Consider the following 13,899-nt stretch of genomic DNA (forward strand, 5'->3'; position numbering starts at 1 on the left):
CCTGCTCTGTTTTATTACATGTGTTTCTATTTAATTTACCCACTATATTTTGCTTATGAATAATATTTTTATTTTAGGCCAAACTAGTAGGGCTCAAAACTCAGTACCAAATGTGCTAAACAACTTCATAACCAAGGATTACCAAAAAGGTATTGGCAAATTTAGTTATTAAAGGCATTCACTAAAGAGTGAATAATATAAGAACATTTAATCTGCATCACCATTCATCCGATCATGATTCATTTAAAACTACATTTTTATGAAAACATAACATTAACTTTAGTTTTACACTGTACTTTTGTGTTGGTGGGTTATATTAGTATTTCCAATAAGTGCAATTTGAGACGGTTTTCAAAGTATTCAGAGAAATAAAAATAAAAGTTCTAATGGTCACTTTTTTTTTTTTTTTTTATCATTCACAAAGGATCTCAAACAGATCCATAAAACTGTGGCATACATGCATTGGTTACAAATTTTGTAAGTGATAAATTTTTGTTTTGGTTACACAGTACTGTATGAGGAATGTGACAATGGGTTTTCCCAAAAATGTAGCCATTGTATTTTAAAAGATGTATCATAAAAAAGGTAGATTTCTTTTACATTTTTAAACTAGAAGACTATGTTTTGTGACATTTCCACTTTAATATTTCAGAAGCAATAGAAAAAAAATATTTTACAACTCGTCCTCTGAATTCCCGATCTAGTAGCACCCTCCCTTGGTTGATTGACAGGTCAGTGGCCAGGGAACTAGAGAAAATGACCCGTCAATTGACCAGGGAAGGGTGCCGCAGAGCTGTAGGGTGCACCATAACGCTTAATGACAGGTTCCCTTTAATGTATAATGTAATTTGCATCAGTATCACTGGACTGATAGGTAGGCAGTCACAACTAAAATTCCCCATCAGTAGGACTTTGGAGTGTGGGAGGAAAGCAGAGACCGTGAAGGAAGTCGATGCAAACATGGGGAGCACAGAATCTCCATGCTGATGCTGTCCTTGTTCGGATTTTAACCCAGAACCTCAAGCACTGTGAAGTAATACTGCTAACCACTGAGCCTCATGCAGCCCTCTACCCCTAACCACTGAGCCTCGTGCAGCCCTCTACCCCTAAACCACTGAGCCTCGTGCAGCCCTCTACCCCTAAACCACTGAGCCTCGTGCAGCCCTCTACCCCTAACCACTGAGCCTCGTGCAGCCCTCTACCCCTAAACCACTGAGCCTCGTGCAGCCCTCTACCCCTAAACCACTGAGCCTCGTGCAGCCCTCTACCCCTAACCACTGAGCTTCGTGCAGCCCTCTACCCCTAACCACTGAGCCTCGTGCAGCCCTCTACCTCTAAGGGATGGTTTGTAGGTCTGTAAAAAGTGACAATTAAGTTTGCATCGGATATGGCTGCAGAATTTTAACCAATACTTTTTGCAAAACTGTCTTTTTACTTCGTATGCATTGGAGCAACATAAATAAGGAGTATTTAAAGGCATGTGAACTATAAAAGTGTTTTAGGAACACAAATGAACAAAAACTTTCATAGAAGTAAAAATACTGTAAACTATTTAGTTTAACAAAAAAGTACATTGAAAGGACCTTGTGCTTTCTGCATTGTGGACAAAGATATCTGAACCCTGACTCCATGCCCTACAGTGTCATCGAAAGCTGGTACATGACATTACTCTTTCCAACGGTCGCATTGTATTGGACCTGTCGGCACCGACTACTTCCAACTGTAGTCGAGGCAAATATTTAACAGCAAAGTACATGTCTTAAAAGAAATTAGCATCCAGCAAATATGACTGGTGATCTTTGACTATCTAACCTGCGTACACATGGAGATAGTCTGCTCTCCTTTGCTTTCCTCTTACATGTACAATTCTGGAATCCATAAACTGCATATAAACACATGGTACGAAATGTTTTACTCAACTCTGTCATAACCTGCTCTGTTTGTTCTTGCATGGGGCTGCTCTTCTGTCTGGTGTCTTGTCACTTGACAAGCAAAGGAAATAGGGCTTGGCATTTGTTTTCATTAACATTTGGTAACATTTTGCTGTATTTTTTTTACAAGGCTTTTAAGCTAAAATTAGTAAGGCGTGAAAAATAATAGCTGATCATTGGAGGGCAAGTTAAGTAAGGAAGTCATTTTATCCTGCAGGCAGGAGTTACAATGCCTGCTTATCTCATCTGCCAGTCACAATTCGTAACCCATTCAATGCCGTAGAACACAAACGTTACGAAAAGGCAGGGCAACATTGACACTAGACTTTATGGCTAACTTAAAAGAAAACCTGCTCCCCTTTAGGGGAGCCATACAGCTTCAAAGAGATTTGCTTGTGGGACTTTTTAGTTCGTACAAACTTGTATGGTCTTTACCAAGGAGGCATTTCTCACATTCTCTGGAGAGGTGTCTTTTGGCTGCTGTGCATTGTTACCCTGTATGCAACTCCCCTATGTAAAGACCATCAAAATTAGCATTTAATAAAAAGAGGTCCGTATTTCTGAAACCATATTCGGGATTCAAAGAAAAAAAAATCTGAATAAAAACTGGGGTAGGACTGACCTGGTAACAGGTTCTCTTTAAGTCCAAGTAAACAAAGATTTTCGCATTCAAGACTTTTTAGTCTTAACGATTCTTTAGAATCTTCTGATTTTTACAGAGGGGCTGCATAATTCCACTTTCTGCAGTAAAATATTTATTGAACACGGAATATGGGAAAAGTCTATTAAAAACACTTTGCAATGTTTGCAGATGTAATATATTAGCGGAAGTTATTTTTTCGCTATTTGCTTCATAACCATTTTATATTTGTACATACATTCACTCTCAGACCACGACAACCATTGGTTTTCAGATCTTTTCCACTGTTCATGATGGTGTGGCAGATCCAATGGAGTTTCGGCATTTTAAAGGGAATCTGTCAGCCGGATACCACCTCTTAACCCCCGGGCAATTTCTGTTTTTCCTTCCCTTCTTTCAAGAGCCATAACTTTTTTTTATTTTTCTGGCCACATACCCATACGAGGGCTTGATTTTTGCGGGACGAGTTATACTTTTGAATGATGTTCAATTCATCATGTGATGCACTGGAAAGCGGGGAAAAAATTCCAAGTGCGTTAAAATTGCAAAAAAAAAAAGTGCAATTTCATAATTTTTGGTGGGAATTAAAACCACATGACTAAACTGACCTGGCAATAAAATTTGTCACAGGAACGCCAATGGGCACGTGGAATGACCCACTCCCCTGCTGGCGTGTGTTAAATGCCACAGTCTAAGATTGACAGCAGCATATAACAGGTTAACAGCCATGGGAGGAGACCACAGCTGTTAAAGACACATGATGGCTGATTAATTCAGCCATCATCTGCCGGGAAAGATGCATGCCAAGCCCACATCAAAGTCCCGGACATGACATATGACGTAAATGTACATGATATGCCATGAAGGGGTTAAACTTTATAAGAGCATGTAGCTTTTTCAAAGACAAGTTTGACAGTACCTTTACATGGCTAGTCCATTAGAGAGAAATCAGCGTTTTAATTGATATGCAAATTAGACTTTAGTCAGTGGCTAACCAAGATTAGACTTAAGCAGTGAGATCTTCATTAATAAATCTATGACATATTATAAGACCCTGTTAATAGGACATTGCTGAAGAAAGGTGTTAAATTTATGGAGAATTTAAAAAGATTAGTTTGAGGCTTCCATCCATTCTACAATCTAAGGCTACATCCATCAACTTATTAGAAATAGTGATCGGATAGTAATCTATCCGATCATTATTACTACAGATTACTATCACTGATTTATTAGAAATCAGTGATAGGATAGATACACTGTCTCTGTGTCTATATATCTATATCTATCGTGATAAAGGAAAACGTAAACAAGCAGTGTTCCTATGTGTAGAGAGTTTTGCATTTCAGACATTTAAAAGCAGGTGGATAGTCACAAAAAAACGGCTAATCCCTAACTAGGAGGAAACAATAGTGGCAAATCTTCAGAATTTTCCAGGAATATTTTAGTTGTGGGCAATGAACCATATAATAGATGGAGTAAAGAATCAGTTGTAGAAAACAAAAAAAATAAAAAAACACTTTAATGATGCGGTCCACTACTGGGCTAAGCTACTTTTTAAATTATGCAGTTCCACAAATAAAACCAAAAACTTACCTTCCACTCCAGCACCATTCCAAAGATGAAAGCGCCAGGTCTTCCAACGCTCGAGTGACATTGTTTTATCAAGGGAGCACTGCAGACAATTAGTGGCTACTAAGGGGCTTCAGCGTCATGCGACATAACAGTGCCAAGTGAGCAGCGGTACAAACATTTTTGGAAGGGTGTGAGAAGGGAATATATAATTTTTTTTCTTTTATTTCTTTTAAATACAGCATTTAATAAAAAGGGTTATCCAAGTAGTGGACAACCCCTATAACTATAAGAAAATCAGTGTAATAATGAATGCCGAACTGTCTTATTTGAAATAATAAAAAAAAGTGTTCGTTTTAGATAATACTCCCAGAATTCAGCCAATATGTCAGCACAATGCAGCCAATCTATGAAAGTTAAAACTGGACTTTTGAAAATCAAATGAAATGTAAGTCGCTCGTACAACCATGTGGTCATTAACAATAAGCAATCAATTTACACCATATTTCTATTAATTCAGTTAAAAGACACTGCAATTCATATGAAGTGTGTACATCTTGGCGGTGCACTCACCGCTAGATAGATCCTTATACTGAAGGCCGGGCTCAGACAGCTGTACTACAATTCAGGCAGGTCACATCAGCAGCTGCAGACAAGTGTAGGAGCTGCCCGTTATTCATGTGCACTAGTTTGGTCCACAGATCGGAGCAGATTAGTGCAGTCTGCATTTTATTCCCCACAGTCTGTGGGTCCGTGTAAAAAAAAATTGTGTGCGCAGGAACACAAATAATTTGGTTTTTGATCAGTGGTTATTTTGGATCAATGTTCCGTTGGTTGAGCACACAGACAGAAAATGCTGCCTTCTGAACCCTACCCAAAGGCTTCCATACACTTTAGACTAAAGTTGGTCAAACTCGCATGCCTATGGGGGTCTCCAAACTCTCCCACAACTCATGCGGTCATTGTTGATAAGCCGCTTGCAGAGGAGTCTGGCTCTCGGAGAACATCGGAACGCTCCGCTCAGCCGATGGGGCCCCTATGTATGGGTGAATCGTGGAACATGCCAGCTGGACAAGCTTTAAACTAATGTGTGGATTTCTTTTTGGGCAATTAAAGTAATGAGAAGTGATCGCAATCCAATCAAATATTCGATAAGGAAAATATAATTTAACAGCAAGCCTTAAACATGTATAGACAATCCTTTCAACACATTCTTTCAGCATTTAGAAATGCACATGCAAAATCATGTATTGTATGTAAAGACCCTTCATAGATGTAAATGACCCATAACAATATAATTACCCCATCAAAGAGTTACTGTTCACTTCATGAGATAACTGGGAGTGTTCTATTCTAGATACTTGTAAGACCAAATGCTACACAAACTTCAAGGAATGTCAATGTAATGTGGATGATATCAGAGTAATAATGCCATCAAACCCCTTCTGCCAGTCATCGAGACAGTTGAATTAGCCCTACCTCTAAAGAACTCATTAAACTACTGCTTGTTAGACCCTTCCCAGGATGTGCGCTGTGATTAACGTCATACATGTAAACTTATGACTATAAAGTATTGAAATTAACTTCATGCGCTGGAAACTTTAGCACAGGACCATTCTGCAACTTTGAAAATGAAGCATTCAATGTTGAAGATCTATTTTGTAAATTGAATGTAAATGAAGATGTAGTTGTATCAGGAAAGAAACAAACAAATGCAGGTTTTATGGTTGAAATGATGGATGCTTCACTCCACCGAAATCAACGGGGAAGAGTTGGTCAACCATTTAATGGTCTATGGGTTCCTCACATTACAGCTTAATGCTGAGGATTTGGCCAACTTCTAATATGTATGTCAATCAAGAAAGCGCTCGTGTATGGGAGAATTGGCGGAGATGGCTGTCAGTTTAACGATCGGTCAAAGCATTATTTGCTTGACAGCCATCTAATGTCTATGGGCAGCTTTAAAGGGATGCAGAGTGCCCTTCAATTTTCCTTCTGTACTGGTGCATTCAAGGATATTGGCTGCACTGTCCCCTCGCCTCCCACACAGTTTATGGTCCTGTGTACACCGGCCACACTGAATGCACTTAGGCAATCAAATCATCAAGATCTCCTGCTGGCAGCTCTCTTTGCATTTGCAGTTGATGACCTCCCAGATGTGCTTGACGGGAGAAAAGTCCATTGACAATGCAGGCCATGGCAGTATGTCTAAGCAGTGCAAACTGCACACTAGAGCATGACCAAGATGGTGCCCGATGTTGTTGTGTTGAAAAACAACTCCAGGGACACTTCAGAGAAATGGCCGTACATTAGGTTCCATGACCAAATCATTACATTATGCCATCTCACACCAAAATCCTGGTGGTAGGACCAGTGTGATGTTCCCTCTTGAAGTTTTCTACAGACCAATCTCCGGTTATTTCATCCAAGACAAAAGCAGGACTCATCACTGATGATTATAAACTTCTATTCTTGCCTCCACTGCAGTCGTGCTCTGCACCATGATAGACAGAAATGGCGAGACGTCAGTGAATGGGGCGTCACAAAGGAATGCAATACTGATCCTACTCCCAGGATTAGGAGTTTCCATATTTTCATTATTTGAATATCCTTAACAGGTTTATCGATCTTGTGATTTCCATAATTCTCAGACTTTCTTTTTCAATGTTCAGGACTGTATAAGATGGGGACAGCATTACGTATTATGCAAGTCATCCATTTTAAATGTATACACTTGACACCTAAATACACAAAATGTTAGACTAGATTGACCACTTGGTCATTTTCTGCAGTGACTTTCTACCTCATTTGTATTAGAAGCATTCAAAGTGAATGTAAGTAACATGAATGGTGACAAGAAAAGTGATGTAAACTGCATTTCATCTATTATGGTGCACTTTTTGACTGTTTTACTTATGTATGTTTTAATGCATTATATGACTAATATCCTGATCCAGTGTAAGCAATATGGAAGACAATGTACTAACCATAATTAAATACAGGGGAACATGATCTAGAAATCATTTTTAAAGGTTTCCATTTCAGAATTCTTATTTTTTTGCTTTGCTATTCATCTTAAAACCACTTAAAAGGGAACCTGTTACACTGTACATGCAGTGTGATCCGTGGCCTGCATTGTAAAGAAAAGGAGAAACTAATAGGAACAATATATAGGTTTGTTGGAAATAATTCAGTACAATGTGTAGTTTGTTGAGGCCGTGGTGTTTGAATGTACACAAGTCTAGTGGGCTGTCACTCGCCTGCCCAGGGGGTGTCAGCTATTTTTGTATGCACAATCATATAGGGAAACCTGCCAATCATTGAACAGAACCACCCACTGAACTTTTATTTTGATTGAAGTGCCTGGTGTTTGTATACATATAAGTTTTACTGCAACTTTTTCCACAACAATGTCTATCAATCTGATTAGATCCTCCTGCTCGATAATATCCTGATTGTAGATCAGATACAATTTTTTTCAACATGACCGCCAGTTCCCTTTAACGCTACCTCCTAAGTTACAGACTGGATATATAATTGCAGAGCACAGAATGGCAGAACTTGCAGAAAACGTAGACTTGTGTAGATGTGCTGCTGAAAGCCAGTGATAAACCCATCACTGAGATTGCACAGCTGTCACTATGCAAGAGGAGGTTCAAGAGGGCGAATTATTCAACCACGCAAAGCTGCTCCCCCAGACCGCCTACCATGCAGACCCACAGTATATACAGGGAGATAGTATTAGACTATAAGACGCACCCCCCACTTTTCTCCAAAATTTGAGGAAAAAAGTGCGTCTTATAGTCCGAAAAATACGGTACATATGGTTTCATTAAAGAAACAATCATACACGCACACTTTATATATAAAAACACAAACCTACAAATACAAACTGGCTTCTATAATGAACAACCTCCATGGGTATCTCTCTCTATGGGAACAAAAAAGTTGCAATTTAAGAAAAAAAAAAAAAAAGAAGAAAAAAACCTCTTAATTTCATCTTTGTTAATTTTGTTTCGTAAAGGGGAATTAAGCAGTAAGGTTACATTTTGCCAAAGACTTCCATATCAAATCTCAAACCACATTACCTTTATACGAGTGTGTTCACACTGAGGTTATTTTTCATTTATTTTTTTTAATTCTCCCAAAAAGCGGAACTCATCGGTAGACCTCCATTGTAACAGCAAATCTCTTTTAGGGCAGCTAAGGTGGAGATTAGAAATGTAATGTAGAACGGAATTGGTCTTTAATGAATAGCTGGTTTGGAATTTAGATTCATTTTACTAGTTTTAGTTACTTTTTCTGCACGGTGGATATTGTCCAACGCAGCCAGTTTTTTTGCTTTCATTTTTTCCTCTCTCTTCCCTAGTCATTATATTATTTTTCTGTCGACACAGCCCTGTAAGGGTTTATGTCTGCATTATGAGATGTAGTTTTGAATGACCCTATTCATTTTATCATAAAATACAGAAAAAAAATAAAATTAAACTGTGGTGAAGAGTGGTTAAAAGAAAAAGAAATTCACAGTGACACAAAGTATTTTATTTGAGAAAATAATAATTGTATTGCACTTATTTACAGAGGTGCTACAATAAAAAAAAGGCAATTCTGGCTTGTCTATTGTTTTGGTTTATGGCATTTACTATGCGGGCTAAATAATTTTATATACTGCAATTAACAGCCTTGCTCAACTGTCTAAAGGTAAAAAGCCACAAGAGGTATTAATAACTCTTTTAGATCCCTATAAATACCAAATTGTGGCCCCGTAGTAGACTTGTGTAGGCAATGAACACAAAAATGATGGGTATAACTAGAACAATCCTTCACTGCCATACCATATTTGCCATGGCTGCAGACACTGCTAACAAATCTACTTGCTTGTCCCACTATAGGACTAACTTTAAAACTGACCCTTTTCCTTTTTTTTTAATTCACTGCCACTCATCCCTATGCCTTAAATTTTTTGGGGGGAAACCCCATTTTCCAACCAGGAAACTCAAGAGGCACATTCAACATGTGGTTATACCAAGGAAAACATCAAATCAAGTATTTCTTAGTGGGCGCGCAAAGATTACTCGACTAAGGCCTCACCAATCCTCCACTCCTACCTGGTCTACAAACTTCATCAATAACACTTCCTACAATCGCTCCCACCTTTATACAAACCCCACATCCCTTCACCTCTTCACCTCCTTTGAATTCTTTTGTACATCTGAGGATCCCAGGGGAGACACACTGTCCATGACTTATCAAAAACTCCCAGGCCCACCTTAAAGGTTCATCCCCTTCTGATCAAAAAGGGAAAGACTTTCCAATAACATGGTCATCTGAAGAGAAGACCAAAATCCTCACATTGGTGAACAAGGCCTTTCTCTCCTCAACATTTATCTGTTGGTTTAAAGTTTAATAACATTTTAAAGCATAAAAAAAAATATTTGGGAAAATGGTACTTTTGCAAAAGGTCGACATGTGGAATAATTTTTTTTTATGTACTTCTAAGAGGAAAAAAAGAGGATTTTAATCTGCCGGTAGTTTTATGTAAAAAAAAAAAAAATGATCGCTTTCTCTCTAAACTGCAATAAGAAATGGGGCCAATGGGAGCCTGTAATGATGCCCTCCCCACCCGTACTGTGTACCTTAAATGACGCTGTCATAGATTGTTTCGGTTAAGGGATATTTGTTAGCATGGTCATAATTATATTAGGTGCATAGGTTGCAATCGCACCCGGGCCCAAAAAGCTTATTTGGTCAATATAAAAAGACCATAACTATTAAAGGCTTGCAAGAATTAGGGGCATCAGGCATCAAGATTCAAGTTACGCCACTCTTCGTTAGAAAGGAAGCTGAAAGGAATCAGTAATGTATCAGCAAGTATCAGACACTAGCTGTATGCAGGTCAGAAACGATGCGGGGCCTTGAGATTTACAGTTTTTTGCATTTTCCGTTTTTTGCTCCCCTTGTTCCCAGGGCCATAGCGCCTTTATTTTTTGGTCAATATGGCCGTGTGAGGGCTTATTTTTTGCGGGACGAGTTGTATTTTTAAACACCATTACTAGTTTTACTGGAAAACAGGAAAAAAAATCCAAGTGTGGTGAAACTGCACAAAAAATTAAATTCCACAGTTTTTTTTTTTTTTTTTTTTTTTCTCTTTCCACGTTCACTGGATGCTAAAACTGACCTGCCATTATTATTCTCCAGGTCATTATGAGTTCGTAGACACCAAACACGTATAGGTTCTTTTTTATTTAAGTGGTGAAAAAAAAATCCAAAGTTTGTTTATAAAAAATAAAAAAAGGCGCCATTTTCTGAGACTCATAGCGTCTCCAATTTGGGGTAGATCCAATGTTTTGATCGCCCTTATTCCATTTTATTGCAATGTTGTGGCGACCAAAAAAAATGTAATTCTGGCGTTAGTAATTTTTCCTCGTTACGCCGTTTACTGATCGGATTAATTCTTTTCTTATATTGATAGATCGGGTGATTCTGAACGCAGTGATACCAAATATGTGTATGTGGGGTTTATTTTTTATTATTTTATTTTGAATGGGGCAAAACGGGGGTGAATTAAACTTTTATATTTTAATATTTTTAAAAACTTTTTTTTATACTTTTTGCATGCTTCTATAGTCTACATAGGAGACTAGAAGCAGCAACTGTCTGATCACCTCTGCTACATCACCTCTATGTAGCAGAAATGCTCTTGTACTATGAGCGCCGACCATTAGGTGGCGATCATAGTAATCTTTCCAAGACAACCACTGAGGTCTGCTGTAAGAATCAGCTGACATGTGCCCGGTTCAGTGAGGGCTCAGCACTGTAGCCCATGCTGAACCGGGGGTGATGGTCTGGGGCACACTAATATGCCCCCAGGCCAGTAAGGGATTAAAAGTCACCGGGGTCCAAGCCGGTGACTCGTCAAAAAGGTGGCGTCTCCTTGTCCGATAATGACTGACAGGTGTCTCTCTACACATGCACGGAGGTAGAGACCTGACTTTTCATCCTGACACCCGTGAAGCTTTTAAATGTTTTTTCTATGAGACGCAGCGTTTCAGTGTAAAACATATATGGCTAAAATCATACAGCCAGTGTCTGATTCATGCTGCCCGTGGTTTGGGCAGTACATATCCACTGTCAGGTTCCCTTAAGAGACAAGCACATCTCAATGACTTTGGTGCAAATATTAGCATCTATTATCTGCAAGAAACATACTCTTGTCAAAGACTGAAGTACATTCACATAAACCATGATACATTTGTTGCCCGTGTTTGACCACACCACTCCTGGCTAAGATTTGCTGACTTTTCAAGAAGTTGGGGTAGACAGTTGGGATAAACATAAAAAAAAAAAATAATAATCAGTGATGACATTGACTACTAATTTGCTCAAAAATGTTGCGACATCAAGCAGTCTTTTACACGAGAAAGCTAGCGAAAACGGCTTCATGAATTGGGGCCAAAGTTCTACCCCAAATTAAATCATTGGTGCCCTGAAAACAAAAGTGGTAATGAATTTTTACTACACAATGATTGAATATCAAAATTTTATACATTAAACAAATATATATTATGCAAAGAAACGTAAATTTTTACCTGGTCCAGTCTTAAAGCGCCATCTTTAAATCGCTGTCCACGTAAATTTTTTGCAATACGATGCAGGTTGAGAACTGCCTGCTGAATCTCTTCAACTGTACGGTCTGCAGACACTGGGGGCAGCTCCTGCACATCCGGGAGGCGGTCTGGACGCTCAATCATGCTCTGTGCGTGGTCATAGCTCAGCTTCACACAAGAGCAGATCACACTACGACCAAACCACTCTTCAAGGATCTAAAGTGTGGCCCAAGAAAATGCAGCTCAATTAGGTCATTAATAAATAGGATTAGAACAGTACACCCATTGGAGTTTACGATAGTTTTTTTTATTGGTTTGTATTTCCGGAAAATGGCTCTAGAATCTACAAAACTATAAACTCATAGCACTGTCCAGACTGAAATACTGTGTGCAAACATATAGCTACAATGTAAAAGTTACACAACTAATTCACAAGACATTCTTACAATGGTCAATATTAACCTAAAGCGTATGACACTGAAAAATCTGAGTAATCAGAAAATAGACCGGATTAAACTTGAAGCAAAGCATAAAATAATTTATTATTATAAACTATATTTAAGATTGATGGGCAGGACTGGGTAGGTTTGTGAGCAGGTTTATCCCTATAGTCCATTATCCCTCAATCGAAAGCAAAGCAATATTCTACCCATTAAATCAACATAACTGCTGAAAGTGAATGAAACAGTGTCATAGTGATCAAGTCTTACACTTAATTTAAAAATATTAAAGAATAAAGTATGAGCAACACTTACTATCCCCTGTGGAGTGATTTTCCAGATGACAGAAAAAGTCAGCCTGTCTGCCATTGGATTTAAGCTGCAAAGCTCTTCACAAAGTAATCTGGGCAACATCGGTATGACCTGCAAAACACACACAAAATATTCAGACAATTGAGTAACGGGAGTACATGGCATGTTTTGTAAAGTTAGCTGAATAGAAATACAGAAACTAAAATATGGAGTATCATTATAAAATGTAAAGTCTGTCAAAAGACAAAATAATTGCTAAAATGTGTATGTGACGCGCCCCCTGGGCCATATTCTTTAGGGGGAATATCCGGAGCCGGATCAGATGGGAGTTGTAGTCTTCCGAGTGGCTGTGACCCGGTCCGTGCCCAGGGTGTCAAACTCAGTTGTATGTGGCAGTCCTACAGATGTTAATAAGTTCTTAATGTCGACTACGCCACCCGTTGTATTGCGGTCACTGTGGCCGCCGCTGCAGCAGGGTCCGCTGAGGCTGGTGGTGTTGGTGCAGCTTGATAGGATAACCCCCAACGGGAGGGGTATAGCCTCAGGGGGATCAGGTGCAGAGGATGGGAGTTGTGGTGATGCAGTGTAGACGGCAATCAGAGACAGAGTCGGGTTATGCAGTTTAGGATGTTTACTCACTGCTGATGTTCTGGTCACTCCAGCTTCGAGTGACCTCCCGAGCCGTGCTGCGTCCACCAGGTTCTGGATCCAGCCAACCCCCAAATAAGTCCGGAGCGTGACCCTGAGCTCTCCTTCTGTCCTTTCTCTGGCCGTCCCCACTATTGATCCACCCAGGTCCAGCTCCCTCGGGCCTTCTGTTGGGAGACCCTTGGCCTCGGGTTCCCTGACCCTCCACGTGGTATGCCTTCGTGGTGGATGTGGTGGGTGACCGTGGCAAACGCTGCCCACGGTCTCCGGTCTCTGGCTGGGGTGTGTTTTTGCCCCCCACCAGCTTGGGTTCCGGTACCCTGTGCCGACTCTTCACCCGGGGATTTAATTTGGGTTCTTGGAGTCCTTTTCTTCTGTTTCCCCCTCTGGGTCTCTCTCTCTCCTCTCTCACTCTGGGTCTCTCTTCTCCTCCGCTCGCTGACTTTCTCTCTGCAACTGACCCTGTTCTTAGTAGGTGCCCACCTTATATACACCCTCTATGTGTGAGCTCAGGTGACCAGCACCCAATGAGCTCCTATCTTTACCCAGGCTGCTCCCCCTATCTGCCCCTACACTACTTGGGATGTACCACCCCCCTCCCACTCCAGCCAGGAACAGACTCGGTCGTACCTGCACATTTCTAAGTGGGAGTACCGTCGGTCTGCTCCTCGGAAATGGGATGTGTGTAGTGCATGCAGCCTACCGAGCTCAGTTCCACACTCCTTCCTTACCCGGGAGTGGAATATCACACC

The 13,899-nt window shown here is 40.0% G+C and overlaps 1 protein-coding gene across 4 annotated transcripts in view; it reads right to left on the reverse strand.

Annotated features, from left to right (window-relative positions):
- DIS3L2 (DIS3 like 3'-5' exoribonuclease 2) overlaps positions 1–13,899 on the reverse strand; it is a 366,019-nt gene that overhangs the window by 99,264 nt on the left and 252,856 nt on the right. For all 4 annotated transcript variants that reach the window (XM_073675255.1, XM_073675258.1, XM_073675259.1 and 1 more), the window contains 2 exons: positions 12,503–12,610; positions 11,730–11,963 (listed from right to left, as the gene is read on the reverse strand). In XM_073675255.1, coding sequence (XP_073531356.1) covers positions 11,730–11,963; positions 12,503–12,610 — 342 coding nt within the window. The remainder of the gene's footprint in view (positions 1–11,729; positions 11,964–12,502; positions 12,611–13,899) is intronic.

Source organism: Phyllobates terribilis, unplaced genomic scaffold (genome assembly GCF_046119375.1).
Source record: "Phyllobates terribilis strain yellow unplaced genomic scaffold, ASM4611937v1 Scaffold_3__8_contigs__length_932513732, whole genome shotgun sequence".
Lineage (NCBI taxonomy): Eukaryota > Metazoa > Chordata > Amphibia > Anura > Dendrobatidae > Phyllobates > Phyllobates terribilis.